The sequence below is a fragment of the Rattus rattus genome, chromosome 3 (assembly GCF_011064425.1).
Source record: "Rattus rattus isolate New Zealand chromosome 3, Rrattus_CSIRO_v1, whole genome shotgun sequence".
NCBI classification, from domain to species: domain Eukaryota; kingdom Metazoa; phylum Chordata; class Mammalia; order Rodentia; family Muridae; genus Rattus; species Rattus rattus.
Window position 1 is genome coordinate 185598327 of NC_046156.1, and position 13237 is coordinate 185611563.

The 13237-nt window shown below is 35.3% G+C and overlaps 1 protein-coding gene across 3 annotated transcripts in view; it reads left to right on the forward strand.

Annotated features, from left to right (window-relative positions):
• The window catches only part of Gpbp1 (GC-rich promoter binding protein 1), a 65143-nt gene that overhangs the window by 44051 nt on the left and 7855 nt on the right, over positions 1-13237 (forward strand). For all 3 annotated transcript variants that reach the window (XM_032898901.1, XM_032898900.1, XM_032898902.1), the window contains 5 exons: positions 4070-4254; positions 5354-5494; positions 6442-6609; positions 8020-8207; positions 10696-10798. In XM_032898901.1, the coding sequence (XP_032754792.1) occupies positions 4070-4254; positions 5354-5494; positions 6442-6609; positions 8020-8207; positions 10696-10798 (785 nt within the window). The remainder of the gene's footprint in view (positions 1-4069; positions 4255-5353; positions 5495-6441; positions 6610-8019; positions 8208-10695; positions 10799-13237) is intronic.

The following is a 13237-nucleotide window of genomic DNA, read 5'->3' on the forward strand; positions in this document are numbered from 1 at the left end:
CTTCCTGTTCTGAGTTTGTTATTTGAAGCAATGTTCTGATTTTTCTTAAAAAATTTATCCAGTTTTCCCCTAGTAGTGATTAAACCTAATTCTTGCATTGGTAGTTATGAAAGAAGGCATGCATGACAAGACAGCAGTAAGTCATTACTGTAAGATTAGTTATTTAGGAGGCTAGTAGGAAGTAATATGAAAATTTCAAACATTTACCTTCAGAGTTCTTGAATGGAAGTTCATAAAGTTTAACAGTTGACAAAGATCTGAGATAATATTTGAATCTAAAAGTTAAATGCTTATGGAGTTGTATAGGAGTTGGGAAATAATATAAAGAGGCAAATAATAAAGCAGTATAAAATGAATGTAGCTGTACAAATTAAAATTTGTCACAGTCCTTCCATTACATACAGGTCCTTGTTTCAGTAAGAGCGTGGAAATGTTTGACTGTGTAGCCCGGGTTAGATCCAAAGTTGGCCACAGAGACCAAAAGAGAATAGGGGTTTCTGCTTTGATATTCTCCACATTATTTGAGGCAGGTTACCTCACTGAATCTGGAGCAGGGCTGGCAGCCAATAAGAGCCAGTGGTCCTCTTGTCTCTGCTACCCACAATGCTGGGATTATAGGCATGCATGGGGTCACATCAGCTTTTATGTAGGTGTTAAGGGTTTGAACTTTGGTCTTTATGGTTGCCCAGTGAGCTCTCTGACCCTAGGAAAACTTCCTTTAAACAATTGCACTTTTTATTTATATAGTAAACAAAAAATGCTTTATTTTGTGGTTTGTGGGTAAAAATGGCAGTGGTGCACGTAGAGTTTAGAGAACAGCTTGTGGAAGACACTTCTGTCTTTCCAACATGTAGACCCATGGGAATTAAAACTTAGTTTGTCAGGTGTGGTGACAGATGTCCTTACTTGCTGAGTTATTAACTCTCACTGGTCTCAAGAAAATTTTCTTAACTGGTCAGCGTTTGTATAGTTTATTCAGACTAGCTTTATAGGATATAAGTAGGCCTTTACATATTGATTGATTGATTGATTGATTGATTGATTGATTGAGGCAGTGTTTCTCTGTAACATTCCTGTCTGACCTCCAATTCACAGTGATATATTTGCCTCTGCCTCCCAGGTGCTGGGATTAAAGGCATGTGCCACCACCACATGGCCTTCTTTTACTCTTACATGTTAACATTAAGTACTAGGAAAAGCATACCTTTTTGAGTTACTGTTCTGAAGATAGCATATCCCTTTTTGTGAGTATTTTGTATAAATTATTTAAATACCAAAAATTTATTTTATGAAACAAGACTGTTTTTTATAAGTGAAAGACCAACTCTATAAAGTTGAACAGTAAGGTTAGAACGACTTAGAAGTTAGTATTAGATTTAATAATCATGTACAAAATCCCATTTTCTCTGCATCATGATACTTAATATAAATTCGTAAAACATAACACAATATTTGCTTCTCTTCACTCCTTATCAAGGAATTCCTTATCTTCTGAGACTTTTGTCATCTCTTACTTTTTGCTACTGAGTCTTCTGAGAGTGATTTCTTAGGCTTCACCTTTCTTCTTTATAGGACAGTCCATCATTCTTTGCACTGAGGACCTCATTGAAGAAACAGCCAGAGTATTTCTTGCTTCAAGGAATCCAATTTTAGGAAAGGTGAAATTTGTAGTCAGAATTAATTTGAGGCTCAAAACTAAAACAAAACAAAAGCAAACTTGTCTGTATACTCTTGTCTTTTCTGCCTCCTTCTTTTCATATGCCACACATTCCTTTTTTGAGTTAGGGTCTCAGTAGGCAGTGCAGGCCAATGTGAACCTTGTGACTATTCCCTCAACTTCTCAAACTTTGGGTATGCAGGCATGTACCAACACCACATCCATCTTGTTTGTGCTTTTAAATGCAGTGATGACATATATTTATAAAAATTTTATTTGTTCATATTTTCAACCTTTGTCAAACAATTTTCTTGTTGTTTAAACACAGAGAATAGGTTATAAATTACATAATTTTGGCTGGAAAAATTCTGTTTTACTTCCATCAAAAGTTGACATTTTCATTTCATTTCATTGCTTCTGAGAGTCTACAGGGCAGATTATTAGATCATTCTCAGCTGTTAAACTTCTCAGTGCCCATTCTAAACTGAATCTTTTCCCTTCACATCTTCCTTTGGCAGTGTGTATTGATCACCCTATTGCTGGCACCTCTACTTCGATATAGCTTATTTACTTACTTGGTCCATTACAGTAGCATAATGTAAAAGAATCTGAGGGAAGGAGGATGAACTTAGTTGCTTAGCCATATTGAACAGATCTTATCAGTCATGTTTGTGATGTACTGATTGAAATGTTCCTGTTTCAAAGCCTGATATCTGATTCCCTGAAACTCATTACCTTTTGTATTTTGTAAATATCAGTTATGCCTCACATTCTTTGATGTTATTTAAAATTCTAGCTTAAGATATTGTCTTATATAATTCCAACCTCTTTCTCCCCTTTTGAGAGCACTGAATCTTAACCGTGGACTACCATGAATTTTCTTCCCCCTGTTTTGAGATTACTGTGTTAAATGAAACAAGTTTGGTACTCCTATCTTTTTTTAAGTGCTAGGACTATAAATGCCACCACGACACTCTTTGGTAGGAGGAATCAAGCAGTGTCTCAGTTTTAGCATAAGCAGGCCAAAACTCGGCCACCAATCATATCCAGCTAAGAGCCTGGATTTTTCTTAATGTTTATTATTAATAGTTTATTCATGCTATTACCTTTTTTCTAAAAACTGCTAAAACAGTTGAGTGTCTAGTATTTGTTATTCTATATTTCAGATCTTCATTTTTATTTTTGGTTTTCTTCATTGTATAATAATATACTTAAACTACTTTGACAGTTTTCTTTGTGTTATGTGTTTGAAAGTTATTTTCAAGCTATTAGGTCTTTTAGGTACCAAACTTATAGAATATTTTCCCTAATAATTCAATATTTATTTGATTTTTGGTAAGGTATTTCTCATTTTTTTTCTAAGCTCTCATTTGTCCGTCAGCATGGCAGTAGATGAAACGTCAGTTTGATCTTTTGGAGAGTTTGGAGTCTTAGATGAACTGAGTCTTTCCAAGTTTTACAAGGAGTTCTTACAGTTTTATTACCATGATAGGAAGTTGATAGTTTGGGGACAGGGTATCAGCACAAATGTCCACCTAGATTATCAATTCATAAAGTGTGTCATTAATATTCTGAGCTAATTTTATTTTAGATTTTCTTCAGAGGTTTTGGTCTAAGTGAACTATTGTATCTAATTATTGTAAATTTTCAAATTGTGAAACATAACTTTCAGAAATTTTTATAAGGCATGTAGAATATACTTTATAATGGTAATTATGCATAATACCTGTTTGATTATACATATAAACTTATTAAATTCCAGGGAAAACGTTTCATATTTTTAGCAAGTCTTGAGAAAAAAATATTTATCTACTAGTTATTCCTAGTACTAGCTTTAGAAAACAGATTGAGTTGGTTGCCCTGACCTCACATGATGTGACGTCTTATTTTATAATTAGACGGACTGTTAAATATTTTAATGAATTGGTATTATGAAAATAATCTTTATTTTTAACTTCTAGTTGATTAACAGACATTTAGAAATATTGGGACTGTTAGTCCTCACTTATTGATTATGAGTTTACTAGTATAATAGAAGGATTTAAAAATAAGAGGAGATTTTGACAAAAGTTTTAAGATTAGCATAAGCAGAAGCTAGAGCTTTCGTATTGTAAGCCTTGACTTATTAGCATGGAGTTTGCGGATTTTATTTTTAAACAGGTGAAAAATGTATAAATTTTAATTCTGGTTTTTCATTTATATCTTTTAACTTGTAGTTATCTGTATTAGTAAGAATTATCCTTTTCTTACATTTTATAAGATTTTAACTTTAAGCTGGAATTTGATTTACTCAGATTAACCCCAAACCAGCTGATATTACTATTTTTTAAAATTCTGTTGAGGTTTGCTAGGGTGATTTTATCCTAAAATTTGAAATTGTATATAACACTTTTTTGTGCTTTATTTATGCAGAATATCCCCCGAATCCTAAATCTAGAACTCCAAGAATGCTGGTCATTAAGAAAGGTAATACAAAAGACTTACAGCTATCTGGATTCCCAGTAGCAGGAAACCTCCAGTCACAACCAGTTAAGAATGGAACTGGTCCGAGTGTTTATAAAGGCTTAGTCCCCAAACCTGCTGTTCCACCTACAAAAGTAAGTCCTATGTGTAAGCCACATTTGTTATAGATGTCCCATTTGTGAACTGGCACACATACACTCAGTTATTTTGTGCACTTTGACCAGTTGCTGTTTTTTTGTAGTAGTCTCCATCTGCTGTAAAAAGTAGGTTCATGTATACAAACATTTTACTTTTACTTCCTCTGTATTTTAAGAGAAAGTTAAATTTTCTGCTCTGCTGGAGTAGTAGGATATATTTGCGTACTACATGCATTACACTATTTATTTGGAGCTACGTTGTAAAGTTTTGAATGAGTTTTATTGTGAGACAAAGAGGAAAGTCCTTTTGAGTTTTAGAAATAACCATAATTTAGATTAAAAAAAAAAGATGTATTTAGTTTACAAATCACATTTTTTTGTGTGTAGTTGATTAGTTAACATGTGCTACAGCGTACAGGTGGAGGTCAGAGGACAGCTTTTAGGAGTCTTCTACCTATAGTCCCCAGGGATTAGACTCAGGTTCAGAGACAGGTACCTTCATACACTGAGCATCTTGCCAGTTCCCTTTATCATTATATTCAGTGTTACTTGGTTTTATTTTTGAAACTGGTCTCTATGTAGCTCTGGCTGGCTTAGATTCTGTAGATTAGGTACAGAATCTTCAGGCCAGCCTCTGCCTCTAAAGTGCATGTGCTTGCACACCTGGGTTCCTTTTATTACTTTTAAATCATGTGTATGGGTGTGTGCCTGAAGAGACCAGAGGTATGACAGGTGATTGTGGAGTTGCTGGTTATTGTGAGCCACCTGAATTTGATACCGGGAGCTGAATTTGAGCTGTCTGTAAGAGACACTGAACCACTGATTGCATCTGCCCCAGATTTAGGTGATTTTTTTTTCCCCCTTTAAAAAATTGTGTTGTGGTTTGTGCCTGTAATCTCAGCACTGAGGGGCCTAATTTGAGTTTTAGGCTAGCTAGTGGACTACATAGATAAAACAAAAGGCACAAGGGTCAAAGGACCATGGAGAGATGGTGAAACTTTTATGAGCTATATGTCGTCATTGCTTAGTGTGTTCCCATTTTCTCTGTTTTCATAAATTTGTTTTTATTAAGATTGATTCTTCTGTTTTTTCTTAGCCTACACAATGGAAAAGCCAAACTAAAGAAAACAAAGTCGGAACTTCTTTTCCTCATGAATCTACATATGGTGTTGGCAACTTTAATACTTTTAAGTCAACAGCCAAGAATATTAGCCCATCAACAAATTCAGTGAAAGAGGTATGCCACTGAACATGTCTTGATAAATGTATTTAAAAGTAAAAGGACAGGGTTTTGCTGTGTTGCTCAGGTTGGTCTGAAGCTCATGTTCATAAATGACCATTTTTCCTTAGCTTTCTGACATAGGTTGTGATTCCCTGTTACTAAATCCTTATGGTTTAACAATTTAGTAGGTACATCAGTTCATTAAGGATGAGATGCTCTCATTTTTTTCTTCAGTGAATTTAGTTCAGACAACTCATTTTATTTGCATTATTATACTTTGAGGAATAGAAATTAAAAATGTAAATTCCTAAGCATTCTAGACAACAGAGAAAATAGTGGAACTCCCATATATATTCATTTATTACAAATAATTGTTAAAGTGTTAAAATAATTGTAGTTTTATTTGATACTTGTGGAAGTTTCACTGTAGGAGTAATCTTGACACAGATGTGGATTTCTATAGTCTTGTTTTGGCAGTGACGGACACTTTAATAGTAGTAACTGTTTTAGAGAGAGCAGTGGGAGGAAAGGTAGATGTATGTGGTAGCTCAGGTAGTTTTATTTTTGAAATCCAGACTAGGGAGTTTGTGTCCCATATTGCAATATCAAAGCCATGTATAATTTATGTTTTTATCTGCAGAATTTTGGATCTGTAAAATCTGTTAAAGTAGGATCAATGTTTCCAACTGGTTTATTGTTCTTTATTAAATATTCACTCTAGTGCAAGTAACTAAGCCTTATTATGATTTATTTCTGTGGAATTAAAGATTGCTGTCACATAGTTAACCCATTTAATGTCAAACAAATACACATTGTTAGAAGTTTACTTTGAACTATATTTTAGAATCATCAGTTTTACCTTATAAATGAATGTACAATGAGAAGTTGTGATAATAGTGAACTGTATTTTGACGTTGATTACCTTATTACATGTTCATTAGCATTTCTGAATTTCCCATTAGTGTAATCGTTCAAATTCTTCTTCGCCTGTTGACAAACTTAATCAGCAGCCTCGTTTAACTAAACTGACACGAATGCGCAGTGATAAAAAAAGTGAATTTTTGAAAGCATTGAAAAGGGACAGAGTAGAAGAGGAGCATGAAGATGAAAGCCGTGCTGGCTCAGAGAAGGTAATCAGTGACTCTTGACTTGACAGCAACGTGTTTACAGTATGTGGGTATTTGGACCTTGACAAACTCTAGTTAAAACTTTATCTTTGGTTTTCCTCCCGCTAAACCTACGCTAGCAGGTCTTCTCTGGGTGGATATTCCAGGGGATAATGTATAGTCCAGGTTTCTCTGTGTAGTCTTGACTGTCCTGGAACTCATTCTGTAGACTAGGCTCTTCTCAAACTCAGAGATCCACCTACCTTTGCCTCCTGAGTTCTGACCAAGAGTCACCAGTCTCCTGCCACCGCAGCAGGCAGCCTGCCTCTGCCTCTAGAAAACTGGACAGACATACACTGTCAGACCAGCTTGGGCAAAAGTATTTGTGATGGGTGGAACAGTGATGTTTTAAGAGTACAGGTCTGTACAATTTTAGATAAACTTAATGACTTTTTTTATTATTCTGTTTTAATCATTGAATTCCTTTGCAAGATTAGAAATGAGCTCTGCTTTGCATTAGATTCAGCTTTGAGGAGCCCCAGCAGGAAATAGAAAGATAGTGAGATCAGAGCCTCCAATCCCTAGTTTCCCTTCCTGTGTGTATCCTCAGCAGGCTACTTCTTTGATTTCTTCCCTATTGATTTCTCGTTTTTCCCCCTTTTGTCTTCAGACCTATTGGTGGTAACAAATTTCTACTCATTCAATCTTGTCACCATCCCTAGTGGTGCCCTTACATTCACACTGTTGTAAATAAGCCCACAATAAACCTATTTTGAAATTGAAGCTTAAAAAAAATTTAATCTCCCTATAAAGAAAACCAGCTAGCTTGGAGGGGCCGGGGCTGTCCTGGTACTTGCTAAAGCATGCCGTTCTTGAACTCGGAGACCTTTCTGCTGCACTGCTGCCTCCACCACCACCTCTCCTCATGCTGCACCACCGTCACATGGCTAGCTTGTTTTTTCAGAAACTTTTCTCATTTTGTGTTTTTCAATTTTTATGCAAAAATATGCAGGTTTTATTGGTTTGCTGAATTTTTTTGGAAATTGACATGTATTTTATAATCCTTAGCCTTAGCCTATTAGTCAGAGACTGAAATTACAGGCATGTATATGTAATTTACACAATTCCTAGACACAAATCTATACTTTAAAAAAAAAAATTCTGTGCTGGGCACTGTGGCACATACTTAGAATTAAAAGAATTGTAGACTGAAGCAGGAAGATTGATGTAGGACTGAGTCCAGCAGGGATATTCTTTTCTTTTATATCTTCATCTTTTTGGTCTTAATATATTCACTATATAGATTTTTAATGCCTTTGAAATTTAATGACAATGAAATAGTTTAGATTTGTGTATTTCTGTGAGAATCTAAACAGTATCTGTTACTTGTTCTCTAGAACTCACTGTTTGTTTTTTAAATTCTCTAAAAATCAGGATGACGACTCATTTAATTTGCATAACAGCAATAGTACTCACCAAGAAAGAGATATAAACAGAAACTTTGATGAAAGTGAAATCCCACAGGAGAACGGCAATGCCTCGGTGATTTCTCAACAGATCATTCGTTCTTCGACTTTTCCACAAACTGATGTTCTTTCCAGTTCACTTGAGGCAGAACACAGGTTAGTGATTATTTCTACTTTTTAAAATTTATTTCTACTTCTGGCATCATCTCTGTTCAATGTTTTATTATCAAGTTTAAGTGATTGATAGGTTTATTTTTATGATGCTGGGTTCTGGCTCTTAGAGATGTCTGGCACTGCTTCCTGAGTGCTGGGATCTAAGTAAGGTAAGCACCACCACACCTAGCTCTAGTTTATTTGCTTTGAATGTGTTTGTTAAAAAGTAAGTTTCACTTATTTTTAAATGGGCAGGTGATTTTTATTGCACTCACAGTTCTGTTTGCATTGTAGTTTAATCATTTCACTTTCATTTTGGTAGTCACTGGTCTGTTTATAGATTTGATTTAGTGGAATTGTATCTTTGCTTTTTTTGTGTTGTTTTAATCTTATTTTTATTTCTCTTGTAAGGTATATCAGTATTTTGTTCTTTTTAATTGCTGAGTAGTATGGCTAATTGACCTTTTTTTTTTTTAAATGTGCTTAAGCATTTGCCTGCACTTAAGTCTGTACCACATGTGTGCCTAGTGCCTACAGAGGTCAGAGAGGGCATTGGATACCCTGGAACTGGAGTTACAGATGGCTGTGAGCTCCCATGTGGATTCTGGGAATTGAATATATTGTGCATATAAGTGAACATTTTTGTGCATTTTGTGAACATTAAAAAATATTAGGAATGCTTATCTTATATAGACCATTTGTCTAAATAAGTTAGATTATTCATGGAGAAAGGAAAATACTGACTGGTACACAGGGACAGGTATATGAACTAGTTATATGAAGATATTGTTGAGAGGCCGAAAGTGAGAAGCTGTCTAAAGTTATTAATAGCAGAATGTGCACATCCTATATAACATCCTTTAAAACACGGGGTAGAATCTGTAAAACTAAGCACACCTAGTTGTATAATGAACAACCTCTACGTGGGTGCAAGTTACATGCTAGTGATACTGTCTGTGTATCATCACAGGATGTGAGGGAAAAAGGAAAAAACGTCCATGTGCATTACTGAAAACATTTGTGTATGTGTATACATACAGAAATGAATAAATGTATACATTGACAGTTCTTTAATGATTTTTATACTTGTATGTCTTTTATTGACTATTTTTTGTCTCCTAGATGCAAGGTTCATGTTGATTATTTAGTGTCTCAAAATCAGGAAATAGTGTAATTAGCATTTAAATTTAGGAAATCGAATTCTCAACTGGAACTTTGTAAGCATTAATTCACTAGGCAAATACATTATGGTCACTCTTAACCGCAAGTTCGGAGTTGGAGATTGAACCTAGGACCTCATGTTTGCTAGGCAGCGTCTAACCACTGAGCATTCTTTCCTAAGTTCACAAAGCTTCAGCTTTTAGATTCTTTTTAAAAATGAAACTGATATTTCTTTCTTGAAGCTCTGCCAAAAAGAACCAAAAAAAAAAAAAAAAAAAAAAAAGAAAAGCCAGTGGATAGAGGTCAAAGAATTAATGTTTACTTTAACATACTGGCTTTGAAGCAATAGTTCAGCATGGTATATCATAATTTGGGAGGCAGAAAACTAAAATGTTTTTCTCATTTGCTGTGAAGTAAGCAAATTATTTTACTTAAATGACTTGTAATTCTTATTCTCTAAAATATGAATAGCATGTTAGATACTATTCAGGGCTCATAAGTAATAATAAGTTCTTTGAGACCTTGAAACAAACAATCTCTGAAATCTATAATAACAACTTGATATTCAATAGATGCAAGTTGAAAGATATGCAAATAGAAATATCAGAAATACCTAAGGAGTGACGTGCAGTGTTTAAAAATTGCCATAAAAAAATGGCCTTAAAAGAAGCAGAAACTTTAAAGTTACTGCCTCATGTGTTGCATGCTTGCCCAGGTCAAAATGGTTAGTTCTGTTAGTATTTTCCTAAAAATTGAAGTATTTTGTAAAAAAATAAATTACGAAGAGTAAAACCGTTGTTAGCCAATATCCACTATTTAGCTGTAAGTTGAGAACTTTGAAAAATCATTTTTCTGTTACCGTTGCACATAATGCCTCATTTTTAGATTGAGTTGTGTACTAAGGATGGTGACGTACACTCAAGGCATACCTGTAGCAGAATGAAGTATAAAGTGCAAGATAGGACAAGCTTTTGCAGTCTCTCAAGTAGAAATCCTAATGAGCCAGTCTAGAATATGCTAGATTGTGGTGATATTTAAGAAGAAGCAAAAGTGGCATTATTAATACTTACTATTTTTGACTGTCCCTGTTGCAAGTTTCCAGCATAGAGGACCCTGTCCCTAAAGATCCACACAATTAGGCAGTTCATTTACTACCAGATATGGTTTACTTGATCAATTATTTATTTTTAAAAATATAAACTCTGAAGGCATTTTGTATCTTGGGGACTGTATATAATAGATTGTGGATCATGTTTTCTTCTATATAGTATAAAGGTAATAATTGCCCAACCTAGGTGAAGCTCTAAATTAAACATACTTTACTTTTCAGATTATTAAAAGAGATGGGCTGGCAGGAAGACAGTGAAAATGATGAAACATGTGCTCCCTTAACTGAGGATGAAATGAGAGAATTCCAAGTTATTAGTGAACAGGTAAGAAAATCTGAGCTCAACCAAATTATAGGGAAACATTAGTGGCGGGGAAGTTTAAGTTTTATTTGTTCTAGCCATCACACCATAGGCTAGAATTCCCTTTGAGACAAATCTGCAGTGACTTGTTGTGTATTCAGTATCCAGGTAAACACTATGCATCCAAATTTTTGTTGTCTAAACTTTTAATTTGGTATTGATTTGACATGGGTAACATTTTAGTTAACTTTGTCTTTGATCCTTTCAAAAAAGAATAATATTTTAAACTATCTTTCTTTTGGTTTTTGTATCTTTCTTTCTGAAAGAATTATTAGGAAATATTTTATAGAGCATCAAAAAGTTATTTTTTAATCCATAATAGGTTAAAAAATTACTTTTATATATGTATAATTGATTTTCATTTTTTAAATATTTATTTATTCAAAGTAAATGAGTACACTTTAGCTGTCTTCAGACACATCAGAATAGGGCATTGGATCCCACTACAGATGGTTGTGAGCCACCTTGTGGTTGCTAGGAATTGAACTCAGGACCTCTGGAAGAGCAGGCAGTGCTCTTAACTGCTGAGCCATCTCTCCAGCCTGTAACTTATTTCTATGTAGAAATATTATGGTTGGTACTATGACCTTTAGAAACATTGCCGAAATACTTTGGAGTCTTTCATGAAGCAGCCATAATAACTTGAGTGTGGACTTTATCCTCATTGTACTTCCAAAAATTGTATAAAAAATATACCACACAAAATTTACTAGTTTACCAGCCTCCCCTCCCTTACCACCCCCCATACTCACTCCTGCAACCAAACACACATATTCTCATTCTCTCTCTCTCTCTCCCCCCTTCTATCTGTCTGTATGTCTTGTCTCTCTGTATTAAATGTATTTTCGTTGTTGGACAACTATCACTACCAGCCATCTCTACAATTTCCCAACAAAAAGTTGGGCCCAGGTTATGATAGTAGGTCAAGGGATTTACCACCAAACCTGCCTTTGGATACTCAAAATCCACATGGTGGTGTGCTGGAGAGACGACTCAGTAGTTAAGAACATTGGCTGTTCTTCCAGAGGAACTGAGCTCAGTTCCCAGCACCTACAAGACAGCTCACAACTACCTATAATTATAGTTCTGATATCCCCACACAAATACACATGCAGACAAAGCACCACATAAGAATAAATAAATTAAAAAAAAAATCACATGATGGAAGGATATAACTGACCACAAGTGAATTAACAATGTGTTGTATACATGTATGACACACAGACTGAGAGACACACTTTAAAAAAGTAAAGGTCTAGGAGTTATGGGATGGCTAGGTAAATAAAGGTACTTGCCACAAAGCCTGACAGCCTGAGTTGGATCCCTAGGACCTACTGGGTAGGACAAAACTAAGCCTATGCGTTGTCCTCTGTTATCACATGTACATTTTATGGTCAATAGATTTAGGGCTGGAGAGATGGTTCAGTGTTAAGAGCTTCTTGCAGAGGACCCATGTTCACTTCCAAGTACTCACTTTGGGTGGGTATCTGACTTGGCCTATAGGCATGTAACTCCAGTAACGGGATCACATTGCCTCTTTGGGGACTAGGCATGTCAGAGTGCACAAATGTACATGTAAGTACTCACACGTGCACATTAAACAAAATAAATCTTTTAGAAATACAATTTAAGAAAGCTTTTAGAGAGATCATTATGCTGTTTCCCTGTGGAATATATACCATTTTACACTTCTTGCTAATAGCACAAGAATTCTAGTTTTGCTACATCATTAGGTCATTGTAGAGAAACTTTCTCTGTGTCTTCTCTTACAGTATAAGTTGGTAACTCAGTAGTTTTGGTGAATGTTTCTCTGATGACTAGTGTCTTAGTTATTTTTCTGTTGCTGTGATAACATCCTATGACCAACTACACTTCACGGAAGGGAGAGTTTATTTGGAACTCATCCTTTCAGGGGTTTAGGGTTCATGATGAGGATGGTAAGGGACATGGTGGCAGGAAGGCATGGTTGTACTGGAGCAGTAACTCAGAGCTTACAGTCTTAGACTAAAATAGAAGATGGGGGAGGGGAAGAGGAGGGAAGAGGGGCAGAGAGTGAAATCTCAAAACCCACTCCCAGTGGCACATGTACTCCAACAGTGCTATACTTGTTAATCCTCAAACTTTTCAACAGCTGCGGACTTTAAAATTTATGAGTCTGGGTACTCATTCAATCCACCACAGTGTAATTTGATCATCTTTCATGAGCTTATTAATCCATTTGTGTAACTTCTTTGCGTAAATTTCTGTTCAAATGGTTTTTTTTTTAAAGCTCACTCTTCCATCCACTCCATGCTGGAGATCATATATAATAAATCCAGCCTATGTCATATCACTGAAACATCCTCCATTCCCTTCCGTGTGTGTGTGTGTGTGTGTGTGTGTGTGTGTGTGTGTGTGTGTGTG